Source organism: Ahaetulla prasina, chromosome 4, assembly GCF_028640845.1.
Source record: "Ahaetulla prasina isolate Xishuangbanna chromosome 4, ASM2864084v1, whole genome shotgun sequence".
Classification (NCBI taxonomy): Eukaryota; Metazoa; Chordata; class Lepidosauria; order Squamata; family Colubridae; genus Ahaetulla; species Ahaetulla prasina.
This window is the reverse complement of record NC_080542.1, coordinates 23,862,460-23,884,064: the sequence shown is the minus strand read 5'-3', so window position 1 is coordinate 23,884,064 and position 21,605 is coordinate 23,862,460. Positions and strand designations below refer to the sequence as shown.

Sequence of the window (21,605 nt, the reverse complement as noted above, 5' to 3'; positions counted from 1 at the left end):
TTAAGCATTGTTGTAACTGCAAGCAGCTGCTAAACAAGACGGTCATTAAACAAGGATTGCCTGTGCTGAGGAAAAGGCAGAGTAGTTATTGCTTTGAAATCAACCACTGTTTTGCCCAGATGTCAAATTCTAATATAATATCCAACAAGGATATTATTGGGGGCTGAGTACCAGCCAACTCAAATCAAAAAGAAATTGCCCTGACAATTATATGGACCACCACGAGTCACCACGTGAACAGTTGCATTTTTATTGATAGTCTTTACACACGGATAGCCAGATGTTATTCTGATTTTTAAACCCTCTACCAGGAATTGAACTCACCATCATGCTTTAGATGACAACATATAATCCATTCGTTTTACAAGCTCTTCTGTCCCTGATGCTCAGTGGTAGCTAGAAATGGTGTATCTACCCTTGAGCTCTCAAGAGAGGTATCTATACAAAAATACATCTGTTTGGATTGTACGTGCCATTCGGAAATGACCTACAACAAGTTACAGTTAGTCCTTGACTTACAACCATTCATTTAGTGATTGATCAAAGTTATCAATGGCACTGATAAGTGACTTATGACTAAGCCTCACACTTATGGCCGCCACAGCATCCTCATGGTCATATGATCAAAATTTGGCAACCAGCAATCATTTACAATGGTTGCAATGTCCCGGGGTTATGTAATTGCCAGTTTCGACTTGCCCAGCCAGCGTCTCACAAAGTCAATGGGAGAAGCCAGATTCGCTTAACGGCTACATGATTCGCTAGTAACTACAGTGATTTGCTTAACAAGTGTGGCAAAAAAGATTGTAACCACAACATGTTCCCAAAATTCCAAGAACTGGGAACTTCAGTAAACCAGAATTGAAGAAGGTTCTTGGATGAGAAGTGAAACATCTTCAAGGAAAAACAAAGTCCACTTGCTTCTGAAAAAGCACCTTAGGGTTCAGCAAGCCATGCAAAAACAGACACACTGAAGAGAGGAAAATGCAGTGATGCACAAAAAAAGTTTATTGCACATAAGAAAGAGACCATCCTGTATCTCCCACAAACTATGACTGCATTCCCACTGGGTGGAAGCGGATAATCTGTGATTTAAACTCAGGTTTAAAGCTAGGCCAAAGCTGTCTGTTCTGAGGCTCCTCTCCTACCACCATCCAGATAGGTATCACCCTGGAAATCAATTCGGTCAACATCTTGAAAAGGTAACTAGATAGCAGCACTAGTCTCCTTGAAGGATCTCAAATGAACAGCGTGGAAATGTTGTCAACCTAAATCATTATACTACAAATGTGTTTACTATTGGATCTCTTGAGACCAGAGGAACACTTTTAAACAGCATTTCCCTCACTCATCGCAAAGCCAAAAAAAAAAAAAAGTCTATGATTGACCTTTAAATAGAAACTAGAGAAATTTGGATTGCTGCTCTTGCTGCTCCTGTCATAATTTCACTTGTGTGGACAGAAGACAGATCTGATACATGCTTCTCTCTGGCAACTCCCCAAAGAATACATAGGCTTTCTTGAGACGAAGGAAGATGGGAAAGAGAAATGGGAGGGGCCTTATGTCTTCCAGCTAGCAGTGGGCAAGGCTGCACCTGTTTCGAGAACAGGTGCAGTATGTATTTTAGAATAAAATACATACACCCATGCATTGAACATACATCAGCTACCCATCCATATAGACAAAAGTCAATATGCAGGGAGCCACCATAGGAGTAGAATAAGAACAGGTTCACATGCAGTGAAAACGCTCCAATTCATGCACCCAATAATATGCCATCAAGTTATTGTCAATTCTTAGTGACCGCATATATTTTCTCCATGACATTTATTTATTTAGCGTACGGCAAATACATGGACTTATAGTGGTTCAAATGTTAATGTCCAGTCCACCCAGCCATTCAAGGACAGGGTGGTCTATGTTAAAAAAAATCAGTCATTGGGCTGGTGTAATGTCCTCTTGATGGACATTCGGACACAATGTGATGGATATTTTGTTGAGGAGCACCACAGTCACACTGAGGGGTAGAGACAAGACCCTACTTAAACAATGAGTCCTGGCAATACCATGTTCTCCATGACAATCTCTTTATGACCTGGTCTTCCAGCAACGCATCCACTGCCCCCATAACAGAATTCCTTAACTATGTGCAAATTACCAGACTTCAAATTTGAAGGGCAAATGTTTGTGTTTTAGTGTAAAAATTACTGAACCGAGAGGAATAGGGATCTATTCTTCCAGTAAATCAGAACTTACCTATTGAATTTTTTTCTCTACAAACAATCTGAACCTGCTATTTTGTTCAGGACCACACAGGATGGAAAGCATGAACCTCTGCCACCTTTGTAAAACTGGCAGGAAAAAAAAATTAAAGCAAGGAAGCCTAGTGTGCAATATGGCTTTCAAGCTTGGCATTAAGTGTATACTATGCATTTCAAAGTGCTATAGAAGTGATTTAATATATTTTTCAGAAATGCCCCCAGCAGGCTAGCACATGATATTAAAAACCCATCTCGCCCTAAATGCAAAAGAGATTCACTGCTTTGCACAATGCTCATTTCAAATGTAAAGTGCTTCCACTCATTCCTTGGGGAAAGAAAAATAAACAGCTCAAAGGAAAAAAAAAACAAAAAACACAGCGCGTCTAATAAAATGTGCTGATATTTTAAAAGCAAGAAAGTCCCTTTCTGCAAAGAAGAGAATCTGAGGTGCAGAATGGCTTTGTATAATGAGGTCTAAGGTTGTACTCCAAATAGTATTTTCATAGCATGCAAACATTACAGCACGTTTTCAACAGGCTATCTGGAAGAAAATCTGGCGTTAAAGGAAGCACATCTCAGGAGCTGAAATCCAATAGCTTCTAAGGATCCATGTGGCACAAGTGACTACACCACAGGGCCCTGTTCTTTTAATGCTTTGGAAAAACAAGGTTCGCATCCTCTCGCCTTCCAAGCCTGGCATGCTCAATGCCACAGGGACAAGGCAGATTTAGAGCCCCAAACACCAATTAAAACAATCCTAGGAAGCTCTTATCCAATGACAGGATGGGCTGCTCCCTTAACTTCCAATTCCTTGAGATGCTTGCAGGCACGTTCGGCACAGAAGTTAATTTCAAGCCCAGAGCGTAGACGCAGCCAAGCCTCAACCTGTTTCCTCAGGTGTTCAACAAGGCTGGAGTCTGCAAAATGCAAAGAGAGGAGTCAGAGAGAGCCTACTGAAAATGACTTCTCAGAGAAAGGCCCCATTCGTCTCTTGGCACCCCTATTCCAGACCAAGGAATCAGAGTTAGACTTACCTGTTTCCACCCCTGCCTCCTTTGGAAGGGGCTGCTGCTGTTGCTGGTGGCGCCGTAAGAGGAAACTGTGCGCCAAGATGACTTCCTTGGCATGCTCCTCCTGGGCCCGCAGAGTCAGGGCATCCAAAAGCTCTGAGTTATTGGAGGTGCTGCGGTAGTACAGCATATGCACCAGTTCGAGAGAGTGGATGTTCCTCCGCTGGCCAAAGACCTAGGAAAACAATACAGAATATAGGTAGTCCTTGACTTACAACAGTTCATTTAATGGCTGTTCAAGGTTACAACGGCACCGAAAAAAGTGAGCTATGGCTGGTTTTCACACATGACTGTTACAGCATCTCCATGGTCATATAATCAAAATTCAGACGCTTGGCAACCAATTCATATTTATGATAGTTGCAGGGTCATGTGTTGAGTTTTTGCAACATTCTGACAAGTAAAGTCAGCTTGAAGCCAGATTCACACTTAACAATTGTGTTACTAATTCAATAATTGCATGTGATTCAAGTGTAGCAGGAAAGGTTGTAAAATGGGACAAATTCACATAACCAATGTTTCATTTAGCAACAAAAATCTGGGGCTCAATTTTGGCTGTAAGTCAAGGACTATCTTCCTAAAGACCACACCTGGTATACTGTGTCCAGTTTTGGTCACCGCATTACAAAAAAGATGTTGAGACTTTGGAAAAAGTGCAAAGAAGAGCAAGTAAGATGATTAAAGGCCTGGAGACTAAAATATATGAAGAACAATTGCAGTATTTGAACTTGGCCAGTCTAGAGAAAAGAAGGACTTTTAGGGGGGACATGATAGCACCATTCCAGTATTTTGAGGGGCTGCTACAAAGTGGAAGGAGTAAATTTATTTTCCAAAGCACCAGAGAGCACGACAAGAAACAATGGATGGAAACTAATCAAGGAGAGAGGCAACCTGGAATTAAGGAGAAACTTCGTAACAGTGAGGACAATTAACCAGAGGAACAGCTTGCCTTCAGAAGTTGTAGGTGCTTCATCACAGGAGGTTTTTAAGAAGAGACTGGACAATGGTATATAGGGTCTCCTGCTTGAGCAGGGGGCTGGACTAGAAGACCACCAAAGTCCCTTCCAGCTCTATTCTGATTCTGAATTTGAATCCTTTACGAGGCCAAGTGTGAGGGAGGGGAGGGTCATATGCATGAGAGACATAGCAAAACGCAAACTGAGATCCTGGCCTCTTGGAGGAAGCAAGTCACCTCTCTGTAACATGATGGGAACAAAACTGCAGTTATGATATGCTAGTAAAATGTTTATGAATATTTCCAATATGGAAGGGTCATACAGTTAAGTCTCGATGGAAAAGAGGCAGTCCCTTTGAGCGGCCTCTCTTTTCTGCTAAAGTTAAGGGACAAGAATGAAGAAAATTATTGGCATTGTTTCTTGCCAGTGAAGCAGGAACCACAGACATTATTACGAATTCTAACAAATTTAAGACACAGAGAAACCTCAGCCTGCTGCTTCTTTCAAAAAAAAAATATCAGGAAAATATCTAATCAAGCCCTAACCAAGGCAGGGCACTGTCTCCTTTGCATTTATCAGCCTTCACCATGCAACCCTTCTGCAACCCCAGAAGTTAAGTGCAGCTTAAGCCCTCAAAAGATTACCTACCCCTGCATCAAAAGTACTTCGCCGCTATCAGTTTTCGTCCCAAGCAAATCTTAACCCCAAGTTCTGGACTCCCTTCCCAGATATTTATTCAAAGAAAGCCAAAATGTCTGCGGGAAGACATAAATCTTCCTTCTACAGGAAGTTAAAGACCTCCTCTCTCAGAGCTGTCTCTTTGGCAGCAGCTCTCCACATACTAAAAAAGAGCTATTTTTTCCAGCTGTACCACATGAGATTCCTCTAAGCAGAAGACATGTGTTCTGCCATAAAGCTCTTGACAGCTGCATGGGAAAGAGGCCAAGCCTGCTTTCTGCCCTAGAAGAACCTCAATTAAATTAAGCTTGCTCCTACAAGGATAATCACGCCTCTCCATCTCCCTAGTCCGGAGCCCCCAAGAGCCCCTTCAAGAATTGCCCATGAATTATAATCGTTCATGTTACTGAAAGGGGAAAGTTATTAAAACATTATATTGCTGCGTTTAATTAATTTGAAGGTCTGAGCAGGGTTTTTTGTTTTGTTTTTTTGGCTCACAGCCCTTGAATTTCTGGAAACCCTGGAGACTGACTTACCTTCCAGGCCCGGAAGGCCATCAAGGCAGCAAAGAAGAAGAGCAGAGTGGTGGTTCCTATCTTGAGGTCGGACAGCACCACCATGCCCACGTTCACAAAGAGGGCCAAGCCGCTCACAACCAGCATGGTGTTGAGCAGAGCTCTGTGGAAGATGGAGGTGCGGACTTTGACCAAGGGCAGCAGCTGCTCCAGACCTTCCAGAGGGATGTCCTTAAAGCATTTCAGCACCAGATGGGAATTCTTGGTTCGGGCAGCCACTATCACTCGTTTAAAGTAATGCCTGGATTGGAAGAAAAAGAGGAACTGAAGAAAAGCGATGTTAAGGAAGCGGATACAGATTCTTCAGATATGGACCAACGGTTCGTGGTCTGCCACACTCCTAGATGCTATTGGCAGATTCCCAAAAAAAGGCCAAGATCTTATAAGAAAAATGAAACACAGAAAATGTTGGTGTTTTTCCATATGAATCTATGAATGGACGTTGCAATCTACAGGTAGTCCTCAACTCACACCCGCAATTGAATCCAAAATTTATGTTCCTAAGCAAGTGAGTTTTGCCCCATTTTTCCGACTTTTCTTGCCACATCACTGCAGTTGTCAAGTTAATAACATGGCTGTTAAATGAATCTGGCCAACCCATTGACTTGGCTAGTCAGAAGGTTGCGAAAGGGGATGATCATATGCCACCGTCACCGCAACCGTCATGAATATAAGTCTGTTGCCAAGCCTCTGAATTTTGATTATGTGTCCATGGGGATGCTGCAACAGTTGTTCAGTGTGAAAAACAGTTATAAGTCACTTTTTTCAGTGACGTTGAAACTTTGAATGGTCACTAAATGAACTGTTGTAAGTTGAGGACTACTTGTAATATAATTTCAGTGTCTTTGCAGAAGAGACTGGGCATGAATGGGATAAAAAAAATGTCAAAATTTGGAGGGTTGTGTTTGGTTTTGTTTGGTGGAGAAAAGGAATGGAATTAAGACACCTAAAAATGATGCCAACCCCTGCCCTGATCAGCAACTTCATAGTTCCTCACAGTTTCCATCTCTCTACTTCCACGACCAAACCTCTAAATTCTGCAACAAAATATTGTAAAAAGAATAGGTTGCTGGCCTTTTATTCTGATTTTTTGAGAGGTGATCAATGCATTCACACATTGGTCATTTGCTTCTACCATCTAGTTCGGAACTCTCTAGAGCTAAGCCGATTTTCGTGTTTTAGACAGTCATACTCTTTCTATCATTTTACCTCAGTATCTTCAGGCCAACACAAATAGCTGCAGTGCAATGGCTGCCTACACAGGATGGAAGGTGGGCCACACGAATGCACAGATCAATGTCATCACTCAAAGAACCGCAGCTACAAAATCGCAATAGCAACCTTTACAGTATTTTCGGAGGGTAGGTACTCCTGTTATGACGTCGCTAACCATCAAAATGCATCATTCAAAATAAGGCTTTATAGGTAGGTAGTCTTTAAGTTACATCAGTAATGGAGCCTGCCCATTATGCTCAGAGTCAGGAGGGCTGTTATGTGAATCTCCTCACTTAATGACACCCTCCCCCCAATTCCTGCTCACCCAATGCATTCATTAAACAAACATGCAGATCATTAAATGGAGTATGGAGTGCCTCGGGGCGGGAAGAGACCCTGCTAGGACTAGTATAGGCACGTCCACCTGCCTTGGTCATCCCTACACCCCAAGATGTCCTATGCTCCATTTCCTGCCCCAAGGTCACTTGGGCTTCACTTATTCCCCCCGAAAAATAATGCTGGCAAAGCTTTTGGTTTTCTTTTTCTCACTAATGCTCGCCTTAGCTCTGCCAGCATTAGCTGTGCCAACATTATTTTTTAATCAGAAAAAGATGGCCACGTGGGTTGTGCCACATCGCCCAGCAACAGAGTGACCTGTTCTCCTTCTTTACTCAGACCTCCTCAGCTCTGCGGATCTATGAACGGTAAGTAAGCAACCAGTGACACAGGCATATGGTACACAGTGGGGTGGCAAAGCAGGACCAGTGTATTTGTGTGGGGGGACCCAGCAGGGCAGGATGGGGGAGTAAATGGTGGGGCCATGCTAAAGTATCATAAGGGCAAATGGCCAGATGGATGCTGCAGCTGAGGTAATTTCGGGAGCGAATTGTAGTATTTTAGGGAGGGCTGTTGTCACAACTTCAAATGGTTGCTAAATGATCAGTCATAAGTCGAGGACTACCTGTATAAAAGCTGCCAATCCAATTCAAAGAGCTCCAAACATGTCAGAGCATGGGATACCTAGCATAGCTGCAATATATGAGGGATCAGCTAGCATGGCAGCATGTTGATAGTGGAAGCTTATATAGAAGACATGATAATTAAATCGCTTGCTACACGTTTGGTGCAATGAAACTGACGGGGTCTTTGGGGTGGAATCTTCCAGGTCAGGGCCTTGTCAAGCTAAAATACCAACATAGGATGAATGCCCAGAAAACGCAAAAAGAACTCTTACAGGTTTTATGCTGGTTCAGATAAAATGGTACAGATACAGGTAGTTCTTGACTTACAACAGTTTGTTTAGTGACCGCTCAAGGTTACAACGGAACTGAAAAAAGTGACTTACGATCATTTTTCCCACTTATGACCTTTGTAGCATCCCCATGGGCAGGTGATTTACATTCAGATGCTTGACAACTGACTCATATTTATGATGATTGCAGTGTTGGAGTGGGGGTGGGTGGGTCATGGGATCCCCTTTTGTGACTTCCTGACAAGCTAAGTCAGTGGAGAAGCCACATTCACTTAACAACCTGGGTTACTAAGTTAACAACTGCAGTGATTCACTTAACAAATGTGGCAAGAAATAAAATGGGGCACAACTCACTTAACTAATTTCTCACTTAGCAACATAAATTCTGGGCTCAATTGTGGCCGTAAGTCAAGGACTGCCTGCAGTCCTAAACCTACAACCATAGTTAGAATAAGAATTTCTGTTGCTAAACAAGGCAGTTGTTAAATGAGTCACATCCAACTTTACGACCTTTTTTTGCCACGGCTTTTAAGGAAATCACTGCAGTTGTTAAATGAATTATGTGGTTGTTAAGCCAATCTGGCTTCTCCATTGACTTCGCTTGTTGGAAGCCGACTGCGAAGGTCGCACAAGGCAATTACATGACCCCCAGACACCGCAACTCTCATAAATACACGCTGGTTGCCAAGCACCTGAATCACATAGTCCTGGGGGTGATGCAATGGTTTGTAAGGCCTGATGGTAAGTTACTTTTTCCGGTGCTGTTGTTAACAGTCGATAAATGATAGTTGTAATCAAGGACGACCTGTATCATTGGTGGCGAAGTACCACCTAGTCAAGACCCTAAAAAGTTTTAAGAGCTTTCCATAACTGCCAGAAGCTCCATTAGTTGGAGAAGGATCTCCAACTGGGACTATTTGGTATTGATAACCAGATCATTACACTGAACTCCCCAAATTCGTAAAGTCGCATCCATTGAGAGTAGCGCTACACAAGGTCCGAGAAAAAAATCTTAGAATAAATCTCGCACTGGAGGTAAGTTTGAACTGAAGTTACAATGGGTAATTTGCGTGACGATAAAAAAGAGCTGGAAAGCACTGTTGTATCTACAGAAGAGCATATTCCATCAATACGGTTGCAACCATGACAGCTGTTGGATATTGTGCAGAATCTGATATGGCCCCACATTAAATTCATATATTGTCTTCTATGTTGTAATCACTTTATCTTGCAGAAGGAATGTGCTGGATCAAGGAATATGCACCAAACTGAAGAGTATTAGCCCTAAAACTGGGAGGAATTCAGAAGTGATCATTCCAAATTTACTAAAAGACAGAACGCAGAAAGACTCTTTTAACATAAAAACGATATCCCAGTTTATCTGGTATATAGATAGTGCCACAATTGAACAACTACAGGTAGTCCTTGACATGCGACCACAATTGAGCCCAAAATTTCTGTTGCTAAATGAGACAGTTGTTAATTGAAATTTTCCTGGTTTTATGACCTTTCTTGCTTTTTTTTTTTTTTTTTGTTTACATTTATACCCCGCCCTTCTCCGAAGACTCAGGGCGGCTTACAGTGTATAAGGCAATAGTCTCATTCTATTTGTATATTTACAAAGTCAACTTATTGCCCCCAACAATCTGGGTCCTCATTTTACCTACCTTATAAAGGATGGAAGGCTGAGTCAACCTTGGGCCGGGCTCGAACCTGCAGTAATTGCAGGCTACTGTGTTCTTAATAAGCCTTAATAACAGGCTTTTACCAGCGTGAGCTAAACCGGCCCCTTGCTACAGTTGTTAAGTGAATCATTGTACTTGATAAGTTAGTAACACGGTTGTTAAATGAATCTGGCTTCCCCATTGACTTTACTTGTCAGAAGATGGCAAAAGGGGATCACATGACCCTGATACATTGCAACGGTCATAAATATAAACCAGCTACCAAGTGTCTGAATTTTGATCATGTGACCAGGTGATGCTGCAATGGTCGAAGTATGACCATCATAAGTTACTTTTTCGGTGCCCTTGTAACTTCAAACGGTCACCAAATGAACTGTTGTAAATCGAGGACTATCTGTGTTGTTGTTGTTAGTTGCGAAGTCGTGTCCGACCCATCGCGACCCCATGGACAACATTCCTCCAGGCCTTCCTGTCCTCTACCATCCTCTGGAGTCCATTGTCTACTGTCATTGTCTCTGGAGTCATGCCTACTGCTTCAGTGACTCCATCGAGCCACCTCGTTCTCTGTCTGTACTGCATAAAAATATGCAAGCTTTAGAGATTACAAGGGCCACATGTTTCATAAGGTTTGTGGAACCATCAAAAGATAAAGATTTTGAATTGTAATAGCCAATCTCCAACAGGAAAATCAGAGAAATCTCCAATGATCTGGTCAGATATTTATATTGAAGTTGGAATTCCAGAGAACTACTCAGGCAAATCAGTCTCTCTGAGAAAGCAGGGGAAGGGAAGAATAACTACATCATCACTATATGGCATAGATAAGGCCAGATAAACTCACTGTACTACGAGAGAAAAAATGAGGTCTATCATCTTTTTTACGGTTGTAAAATACTTGGATTAGGAACTGGTGGGTCTTTTATAGGCAAGGAAGTAACTCAATTACCCTTTTGACAAAAAGTTTCAGATTTTGGTCTTGAGGGGTGATGATACAAGAACTCTGGAAAAAAAGGGGCACATTATTATGGGTCACAAAATGCCAGGTATTGCCAACAAAGATGATCTGGAGGATGCAAACTATTGAAAAAATATTTATACAAAAGATGAACTGATTGTAGCCAAATCACCCCATCCCACTGAGAGGAAAAACACAATATACGGTACATAAAATTAATAACAAATAATAATTAAAAACAACATTTGTAATTTTCTCCCCAAATAATCTTTGCCCCTGAATGATGTTTCCTTAAAGTTGACTGGGACAATGTGGAAAACTGTGAGCATTTCTGTGAGACTTCTATTCTTGTTAAGATGTAAATTAAAAGTATCCCAATTTGGTTGCTGAAAATTAACTTGCATGTAACCTTCCATAGTTGAACAACTAAAACCTATCTGGCAAGGCTTATTTTTCATTTTTTAATTTCATTTCATAATCCTTTCTGCTTTAGAACTGTCTTCCACTATCACATGCCAAAAATGTCCTATGTTGCCAGGCATCCTTAATCAGTCTGGACAATCAGTCAAGCATGACCAAACCTGCCATAATTAAACAAAAATACACAGTATAGTAATTTGCTATGTCAAGCTATGTTGATTTTGCTGTGTTAATTCATGAAGAACAATCAATATGGTATTTTGTTATGCCTGGTAATAATATCTCAGCATTAATGCAAATAAGATTAATGCAAAAAATAGCTGGTAAAAAGTAGGAAGTTTCCTGTGGAATATAACTTCCTATCTATACCTTCACATTCCTTACCATCCAACTATAATAGGGTAGAATGAAACTTCTGGGATATCCCTTCCATTTTTTAAATTATTTGTGCCTTTAAGACAATTTTTTGACTCCTGGCAACTGCCTGGAAAAGTCCTTGCAGTTTTCTTTGGCAAGGTTTTTCAAAACTGGTTTGCCTTTGATTTCTTCTTCCTAAGGCTGAGATTGAGTGATCAGCTGAATGTCACTCTAAGTCCACAGTCCTTAAGTCAAAATTAGAACCCACAGATACGGCTTCTGTTCAAGCTACGAATTGGGTTATAAACAATAAATTAAACATATAAGCCTATCACCATCCAACAGACTTATTGGAAATTTAAGTGTCATATACATTTTTATGTTTCTCAACCACAGCAACTTTAAGATGCGGACTTCAACTCCCAGAATATCCTAGCCAGCATGCCAAAATCTACACGTCTTAGTTGCTGAACTTGAAAAACACTGATTAAAGGAACTGGGAAACAGTAATCAAACCCTGTCAGAGCAGGTATGATGGAAGAGAGCACAATCTGGCCTACCCAAATGCAGCTCAGATTAAGAATGTCCTAAAAAAGCTTCTGCAGGCAAACCTTAGCATTTGATGAAATGAATCACGATGAAAGCATTTAACTTCTAAGAAAGAACATTCATTTTTCCCCCTAAGAATATATTTTTCAGTTTTCTATCCAGAGAAATTTCAAGGAAAAAAAATCAGTAAGCTTATTTTATATGAACATTTCACTTAAAAGTCATAAAGTATTTTCCTCCAAGTTGTAAAGCATCCCATCTATAGTATCTCATTTACAACAGCACATAAAACTGGGCGGAACACAGCTCAGTAACAGAGTGTTACAAGCAAAGAGCTTCAGGTTTATGAGACAGGAAAAGAACCACATAAATTCACCAAACTATGCAACTGATTTCTTAAATATGTGACTGGGCCATCTTGAATAGGTGAGGAAAATGGCTGTTAGACTAGGTCAAGAATCAGAGATGATATGCTTCTGAATTCAGTGGCAGAGAAATATCTTGAGGGCAAAGCTGTTCTCAATATTTGGTGTTAGGACCCTACTCAGACTACCAGAATGCCAGTCTATGGTCTGTTCCATCATTGCTCTTCTTAAGACAAAGTAGGTAACATCAACTGATGGACAGAAATCTGACCTGTTAGAAGGCCGAGTCTTGTGAATACTCCCCCAAAAGGATCTCCAGGTGGCAACAGATACTAAGGAGACCATTTTTTTCTTGCCTGTCTGCAGGAATCCGAGCAGTGCTGAAGAAGCCTGCCCTCTGGGCTCGAGTTGCAGCCATCACTCGCAGAGGTCCTATCCGTTGGCCCAGAGCCCAGAAGGTGATGTATTCGTACTGATCCAAATTCACTGTCACCTGAAGAACGGAAGCCAGAACTGACATGAAAATACAAGTTATTAAGGACTCCCACATTTTGAACATCACAAAGTGATGGGAAACAAACCATCTACCACTGTACTACTGATGAAGGCAGACGAAAATCCCTGTCACCTACTCAAGTCTGCTTATCTGTAGGCTTCCCCAGGTATACTTAGAAAGAGGGCTACTGCCATATGAATCAAAGCGCATGTCAAAATCCAGTATCTTCCCAACACTGCTGAGCAGTGCTTGGTAAAATGAGAGCGCCCAGTTTGGACGGCAGCAGATTCTTCCACCTGCAGCCTGCTACCTCTTGTAGCACCTGTCACCTCTAGGAAATGGTAAATTCATTTGTTTTTTCATCCTGCCTTTATTACTTCTATGAGTGACTCAAGAGGGCAAACATACAATTTATAATGGTCTTTCCTCCTCCTATTTTCCCAACAAAAATCCTGTGAGGTGAGTTGGGATAGAAGTGACTGAATGACCCAAAGGAAACCCAGCTGGCTTTCATGTCTAAAGTGGGATTAGAACTCAGAGTTTCCTGGTTTCTAGGCCAGCACCTTAACCACTACGCCGAATTGGATCTCTAAGGAAAATACAATGGCTTTCATATTCATCATCTCCATGAATCAGCCATATGACAACCTGTAGCTGATCTGTAAACTCCAGAAGGGGATGTTAGAACAGGCCAATCTGGTTTGAAAGGAGTGGATTTTCTCACTCACCGAAATAATACAGATAGTCCTCAACTTACGGCAGTTCCTTTATGACCATTTGAAGTTACAACAATACTGAAAAAAGTGACTTATGACCATTTTCCAGACTTATGACTGTTATGACCAGGTCACATGAACACCTTTTGCAACCTTCTAACAAATAACATCAGTGGGGAGCTTGATTCACTTAACAACTGCGGTGGTTCACTTAACTGTGGCAAGAAAGGTCATAAAATGATGTAAAACTTACTTAACAAATTTCTCACTTAGCAACATAAACTTGGGACTCAATTGTAGTTGTAAGTTTAGGACTACCTATGTGCAATGATGGCCTTGGTGAAGTGTATCAGGGAGCTGAAAGGAAGCGTCAGCCCCAATGTGAAGTAACCAATAGATTCAGGTTGATCTGAATCAGGTCACCGGACTGCCTCTAAAGTAACAAGAAGCAAAGTGTAACAAATTTTATATATTTTGCAGTGGCTGCTGAATACTGCTGGCTTAAGGCTGAAAACATCACTTTAACACTGGACTATCAAGTGTTTGTTGCTGTTTCAGGAATGGGTTGCGAAGGAGATAAAAGTAACTACATGGGCACATGCCCACAGCCTACCAAGAGAAAACCCAAGATGTCAAGTCATGTGTTACATGCTTGGATGCTAGCAGGGCAGCAGGATCCTATGTCTGTAATGGGAATTCCATGCCTAACGTAAATATTTTATGTGTGATTTCTCTGACCGCAATCTGAAAAGGGGAGGTTTTTGCTTAGTCTTGTTACCTCAAGCCAGGCCTATCCGTTTCTGTCTGCTGAGACTCTTACAGCTAAAATGCAAATCCTATCCCTTTCCTCTTCTTTTAAAATTTGGTGAATTGGGATTTTTTTTAGGCTGGGGTTACGCACAAAGGCAAATTATATAAACAAGATAAGATGGATAGGATAGGATAGAATAAAATAAAAGATAACCTTTATAGTCATTTTTTCCTGTGAGCACACTTGTCCACATTAAAAATAAAATTCTGTTGCCTGCTCTAAAAACTTTGTGTGTGTGTGTGTACACACACAGAGAGAGATATTAATCACAGTCCATTTTGAATAGAGCTGAAAGAGGAAGTTTGAGAGTTCACAAGGTTGATGCTGTGTGGAACAAAACTGTCACTGAATCTAGATGTTCTTTGGAAAGCTCCTCCCAGAAGGTAGCAAGGACAACAGGTCATGAAGAGGATGTTTAGCGTCCCAAACAAGAAGGAAGTGAACTGCCAATAATATTCTCTGCTATCCTCACCACTCTCTGAACTGCCTTCCTATCTGAAGCAGTAATGCTTCCAGGACAGCAATTTGTTTGGCACCTTTTCTTAATTTTTATATTTTTTTAGCAAATACAAAACAGATGCAGAAACAAGCAAACAAACAAATAAATCAGAATCTATCAAAGGATAGGCAAACTGTGAACTGAATGTAATCCCCAAAGTTGTTTGGTGGCCTTCAAAAGCCATACTATTAAATTTTGGAAGCAAACTATTAAGATACATGATTCATGCTTTTTTTTTTTTGGCAAAAAACTTCTTTTTTACAGTGTAAGTCTTCCTTTAGATTTAATACCATTCAGCATCTACCTGCCTGGTGATGTTACTCCCTCAGCAGCCTCAAAAAATAAAGGAAATTATGATCTCTAGCAGTTCAGATATCCAGCCACTAGCCAAAAAGAACTTTGTATAAACTGCATTTCATTTCTTAATAGATAGTAACAATGTAATAGATAGATGTCTTAATAGATAGTAGCAATGTTTCACCATATCTTGTAAGACAACCAAAGCTGTAAAGTTAATAGGCAGCATACAATTTTCTAATAAGCTACATGTTAATTATGAATAAGGCACAACATAGGCAACTTTAGATGGTGATATAAGCTATAAAATCGAGAAAAAGGCTATCAAAAGATATCCTGCTGGACAAGGTTAAAGTAAAGCAAAGCAAAAGGCTGAATAATACTGAGAAGTTGTGAAATTTTTATCTCTGGGCTTGGAAAGATCCAAAGAAATTCTAAGATTCTGTTTGCGCGTAACCCCAGCCTAAGAAAATCCCACTTCACCAAACTTTAAAAGAGGGGGAAAAGGGATAGGATTTGCATTTTACTATAAGAGTCTCAGAAGACAGAAGTGCTGGAAACTGATAGGCCTGGGTTGAGATAATGAGACTGTAAGCAAAAACGTCTCCATTTCTGTTTGCAGTCAAAGACATCACACATAAAAATGATGCTGACAAACAGAAAGCCATCAGGCAAAACATGAGGGTAGGAAGAAGGGTCCAGGATAATATGCACAATCAACTTGCCATGGCCAACTCGCCGCAGGACAATTCAACACTGTATCAATCGTTTCATTCAGTTACTTTTATTATTAGTGACCATGTTTTCATTGAAATTATTGTTAACTTGTATTTCTGGATTAACTTTATTATTTCTTCTAATTGCTGTTTTCTTCAATTTCTGCTTCAATTTCTTCAATTTCAATTTCTTCAATTTCTTCTAATTCCTGTTTATGTCCCACCACAAGCCTGTGTAAACAAGGCATTACGAACTCTAGCTGACCAAATCATGGAGGCTGAAGCCAATCACCCTGATTCACTGGCCATCGTTTTGGGAGATCTAAACAAGGCAAACTTAAGGAAAGAGCTACCAAAATACTTTCAGCATGTCAATTGTCCCACCAGAGGCAAGAATACTCTAGACCATTGCTACACAACACTAAAAGATGCTTATCGGTCTTTACCACGTGCAGCTGTAGGACACTCTGATCATTGCATGATTCACCTTGTACCTGCTTACAGGCAAAGACTTAAAACCACAAAACCAACAATTAAATCAGTGAAGACCTGGACGGAGGAATCAAAATTAAAGCTACAGGCATGTTTTGACTGCACTGATTGGAATATTTTTGAAGATACCTCTGCAGACCTGGATGAACTCACAGATACTGTAACATCGTATGTCAGCTTCTGTGAAGACCTATGTGTACGTACAAGGAACTTACGAATATATAGTAACAACAAACCTTGGTTCACACCTAAACTTAAGCAGCTACGACATTCCAAAGAGGAAGCCTACAGAAAAGGTGATAAAATGCTGTACAATCAGGCCAGAAATGCACTAACAAGGGAGATCAGAGCAGCAAAAAGAAGCTACTCTGAAAAGCTAAAGTTTTCAGCAAACGAACCGGCAAACATGTGGAAAACTCTTAAAAATATCACCGGCTATGGCAAACCTCCTTCCCAGGCTGAAGGTAATGAACAACTGGCAGATGACCTGAATGAGTTTTACTGCAGGTTTGAAAGGAAACTACAGCCACCTATCTCCACAACCCCCATCTTAGACACACCAACAACAGCCAAGCCTCCTACAACTGACCCCATTTCATTGGGTTCACAACCCCTAGTGATCACAGAAAAGGAAGTGCAGGACCTATTTCACAGACAAAAGCCAGGAAAAGCTCCAGGCCCAGACAAGATAACTCCTTCTTGCTTAAAAGTCTGTGCTGACCAATTGGCCCCCATCTTCACCCATATTTTCAATAAATCACTAGAGATGTGCTATGTTCCTTCTTGCTTCAAATGCTCTACCATCATCCCAGTGCCGAAGAAGCCCACCATCAAGGAACTGAATGACTACAGACCAGTTGCTTTAACATCTATAGTCATGAAAACCTTTGAAAGGCTAGTGCTTTCCTACTTGAAAACCATCACGGATCCGCTGTTATACCCCTTGCAATTTGCATACCGAGCAAATAGATCAACAGATGATGCTGTTAATATGGCTCTGCACTACATCCTACAACATCTTGAGTCTCCAAAGACCTATGTAAGGGTCCTCTTTGTAGACTTTAGTTCAGCATTCGATACCATCATTCCAGATACTCTTCTAACTAAGCTAAACCAGCTACAGAACAGACTTGTAAGTGGATCACAAGCTTCCTAACAAACAGGAAGCAGCAGGTGAAGCTAAGCAAGATTTATTTATTTATTTATTTATTTATTCGTACTTTTATACTGCCCTATCTCCCTAGGGACTCAGGGCGGTGTACAGCCATATAAAAAACACATAAATATACAAAGTAAAACATTCATCTAAAAAACTTATTATAAAGGCCAAATATTTAAAATAGACATATAAATAATAAAACCCAATTTAAAACCAAATCTAAAATTTAGACATTTAAAAATTTAAAACCCTAGTCCAGTCCTGCGCAAATGAATAGATGTGTCTTAAGCTCGCGGCGGAAGGTCCGAAGGTCAGGAAGTTGACGAAGTCCTGGGGGAAGCTCGTTCCAGAGGGTGGGAGCCCCCACAGAAAAGGCCCTCACATCAAATCACATCAAATACCTGTACAATTAGCACAGGGGCCCCACAGGGCTATGTGCTCTCCCCACTTCTCTTCTCTCTGTATACCAATGACTGCATCTCCAATGATCCATCTGTCAGGCTACTGAAATTCGCAGATGACACAACAGTGATTGGTCTCATTCGAGACAATGACGAATCCGCATATAGACGAGAGGTCGTAGCCTTGTGGTGCAACCAAAACAATCTGCAACTGAACACACTCAAAACCGTAGAAATGGTGGTAGACTTTAGGAGGAACCCTTCCATACTTCTACCTCTCATAATACTAGACAACACAGTATCAACAGTAGAAACCTTTAAATTTCTAGGTTCTATTATATCGCAAGATCTAAAATGGACAGCTAACATCAAAAACATCATCAAAAAAGGACAACAAAGAATGTTCTTTCTGCGCCAACTAAGTAAGCTCAAACTGCCCAAGGAGCTGCTGATCCAGTTCTACAGAGGAATTATTGAGTCTGTCATTTGCACCTCTATAACTGTCTGGTTTGGTTCTGCAACCCAACAAGAAAGAAACAGACTTCAGAGGATAATTAGAACTGCAGAAAAAATAATTGCTATCAACCTGCCTTCCATTGAGGACCTGTATACTGCACGAATCAAGAAGAGGGCCGTGAAAATATTTACAGATCCCTCACATCCAGGACATAAACTGTTTCAACTCCTACCCTCAAAACGACGCTATAGAGCACTGCACACCAGAACAACTAGACACAAGAACAGTTTTTTCCCGAAGGCCATCACTCTGCTAAACAAATAATTCCCTCAACACTGTCAAACTATTTACTAAACCTGCACTACTATTAATCTTCTCATCGTTCCCATCACCAATCTCTTTCCACTTATGAGTGTATGACTGTAACTTTGTTACTGGCAATCCTTATGATTTATATTGATATATTGACCATCAATTGTATTGTAAATGTTGTACCTTGATGAATATATCTTTTCTTTTATGTACACTGAGAGCATATTCACCAAGACAAATCACACTTGGCCAATAAAAAATTCTATTCTATTCTATTCTATTCTATTCTATTCTATTCTATTCTATTCTATTCTATTCTATTCTATTCTATTCTATTCTATTCTTATTGGCCATGATTCCGTTGAAATTCATTTATCTTTTGTATTTGTTGAATTGTCCCATGGCGAGTTTTTTTGTTTTTTTTACATTTATATCCCGCTCTTCTCCGAAGACTCAGGGCGGCTTACATTGTGTAAGGCAATAGTTTCATTCTATTTGTATATTTATATACAAAGTCAACTTATTGCCCCCCCCCAACAATCTGGGTCCTCATTTTACCTACCTTATAAAGGATGGAAGGCTGAGTCAACCTTGGGCCTGGTGGGACTAGAACCTGCAGTAATTGCAGGCAGCTGTGTTTAATAACAGGCTTCTTACAGCCTGAGCGAGCTGACTCATTCCGAAAATCCACGAGTTATTATCTGCACTTAAAATGTTAGTCTGTTTTACCATTTCAAGACCCCTTCGTCCCTACCACATATAACACAGATGGGACAACCTGAAGAAAAAAGGTGGAGAGGGGGTGATCTTTATTGCAGGCCACACCTGGACTTCATCATGAGGGTGATTGACAATCAGTGCATAAGCCAATGCATCTTCTGACAACTTGTTGAAGTTGGCCTGATCCAATAGTGGTTCCATCGTGGCCAAAACTTTCTGCTCTTTCATTAACCGTTCAGCATCTGTCAAAGGGAATTCCTGCAGTGTGTCCCGATCAGGATCAATAGGTGTATAGAGTGTCTAGAAGGGGAAGGCGTAAGTGGGAGGATTAATGCAATTAGTATTAATACAGCATATTTGCTCTATATCTGGTCACTAGGAGCAATATAGTATTGAAATCATCATCACAACAACAGTGGGTGAACAAGCAGAAGGAATGAATTACAAGTAGTCCTTGACTTACAACAGTTCATTTAATGACTGCTCAAAGCTACAATGGCATTGAAAAAAGTGACTTATGACCATTTTTCAAACTCAGATCCCTATAGTCACATGACCAAAATCCAGATGCTTGGCAACTGATTCACATATATGATGGTTGCAGTGTCCTGGGGTGACGAGATCCCCTTTTGCAACCTTCTGACAAGAAAAGTCAACGGGGAAGCCAGATTCACTTAACAACCAGGTTACTAACTTTAACAACTGAAGTGATTCACTTAACTGTGACAAGAAATCGTAAAATAGGGCAAAATTCACTTAACAAATGTTTGAGGCAAAAATGGGACAAAATTCACTTAGCACGTGTTTCACTAAGCAACAGGAATTTTAGGCTCAATTGTGGTCATAAATTGAGGACTACCTGTATTCTGTCTTTGCTCTACCAGTTAGTTTCTGTGCTGAATGGGCAGAGAATGCAGATTTTTCTTCACCCACCCCACATTCCTTTACCCAGGAATGTAACATTTCACTGACACTCATCCAGAAAATGTTGTAGGAGGGGAGTCATCTAAGTTGGTGATGATAAAAATCAGCAGGAGTTTGGCAACATCTTTTCTGACTACAATAACACACTTTATTAAAGGGCATAAAATTTAATGTTTTAGTCAGGAAAGATGCTACCACTCTTCTTCCAGTTTCTCATGCAGTAAAAGTGTACAAGAGAAGGTGTCTCTGACCTTGACAACTTTATGACTTGTGGACTTCAACTTCCAAAATTCCTCAGCCAATATAATCCACAGTCCAGCACAGTCCACAGTCCAAGTCCACAAGTCATAAAGTTGCCAAGGCTGGGGAGACCCCTATACTAGAGAACAGGAAATTATACCGGTCACTGTTTATCATTTCATCTGCTTTGGGATCAGCATTTTAGCAACTTTTGCTCACGCAAGCAAAAAAATAAATCTCAATCTTGATTCCTGCTCAAGATTGGAAATGTAACATGCAGGATGTAGGAGAGCTAATTCTCCCCAGCTCTTCTTTTTTCAAAACAATATCCCCACAGAGGGTGAAAGCTAATGGAGATATTGCTATTGGACCAGCTGCAGACATTCCTGCATTCTGTAACATTTTTGAGATGAGCAACAGTCTCATAATACATCCGGTAGATATTGGTCTTGATTCAGACATGCTGGATCAATTTTAAAGCACACTAACTTACTGCAAATCACAGTTCAGTTTGTGACTGAGAAATGGCTTTTCTGGAACTCTTGGACTTATGACAACAAATGGGATTTCATTACTAAACAAGGCAATTAAATTCCATTGCTAAGCAAGATTGTTTGATATTGTTCCTAATTTTATATTCTTTTTCACCATGGTTAAGTAAATCCACCTTCCCCCATTGACTTTGCTCATGGGAAAATGGTTGGGAAGGTCACAAAGAGTGATCACATGACAATGGGACAGGGCAAGCCTCTTAAATATCTTGGTTGCCAACCACCCAAATTTGATCTTGTGATCACTGAGACGCTGCAATGGCCATAAGTGATAGGACTAATCGCAAGTCCATTTTTTCAGTGCCATTGTAACTTCACATAGTCACTAAACAAATGGTTGTAAATCGAGGACTACTAGATTTATTTATTTTTATTTAATCACATTTTTATACAGCCCTATCTCTCGAGGGACTCAGGGCGGTTTACAGCCTATTAAAAACACAAAAACACAGATATAAATACAAAATAAAACACTA

General features: G+C 40.6%; 1 protein-coding gene across 4 annotated transcripts in view; it reads right to left on the bottom strand.

Annotated features, from left to right (window-relative positions):
- Nucleotides 1-236: 236 nt before the first annotated feature.
- The window catches only part of TMEM143 (transmembrane protein 143), a 38,370-nt gene continuing 17,001 nt past the window's right edge, over nucleotides 237-21,605 (bottom strand). For all 4 annotated transcript variants that reach the window (XM_058179719.1, XM_058179717.1, XM_058179718.1 and 1 more), the window contains 5 exons: nucleotides 19,520-19,714; nucleotides 12,695-12,831; nucleotides 5,502-5,781; nucleotides 3,296-3,506; nucleotides 237-3,178 (listed from right to left, as the gene is read on the bottom strand). In XM_058179719.1, coding sequence (XP_058035702.1) covers nucleotides 3,030-3,178; nucleotides 3,296-3,506; nucleotides 5,502-5,781; nucleotides 12,695-12,831; nucleotides 19,520-19,714 — 972 coding nt within the window. In that variant the 3' untranslated portion in view covers nucleotides 237-3,029. The remainder of the gene's footprint in view (nucleotides 3,179-3,295; nucleotides 3,507-5,501; nucleotides 5,782-12,694; nucleotides 12,832-19,519; nucleotides 19,715-21,605) is intronic.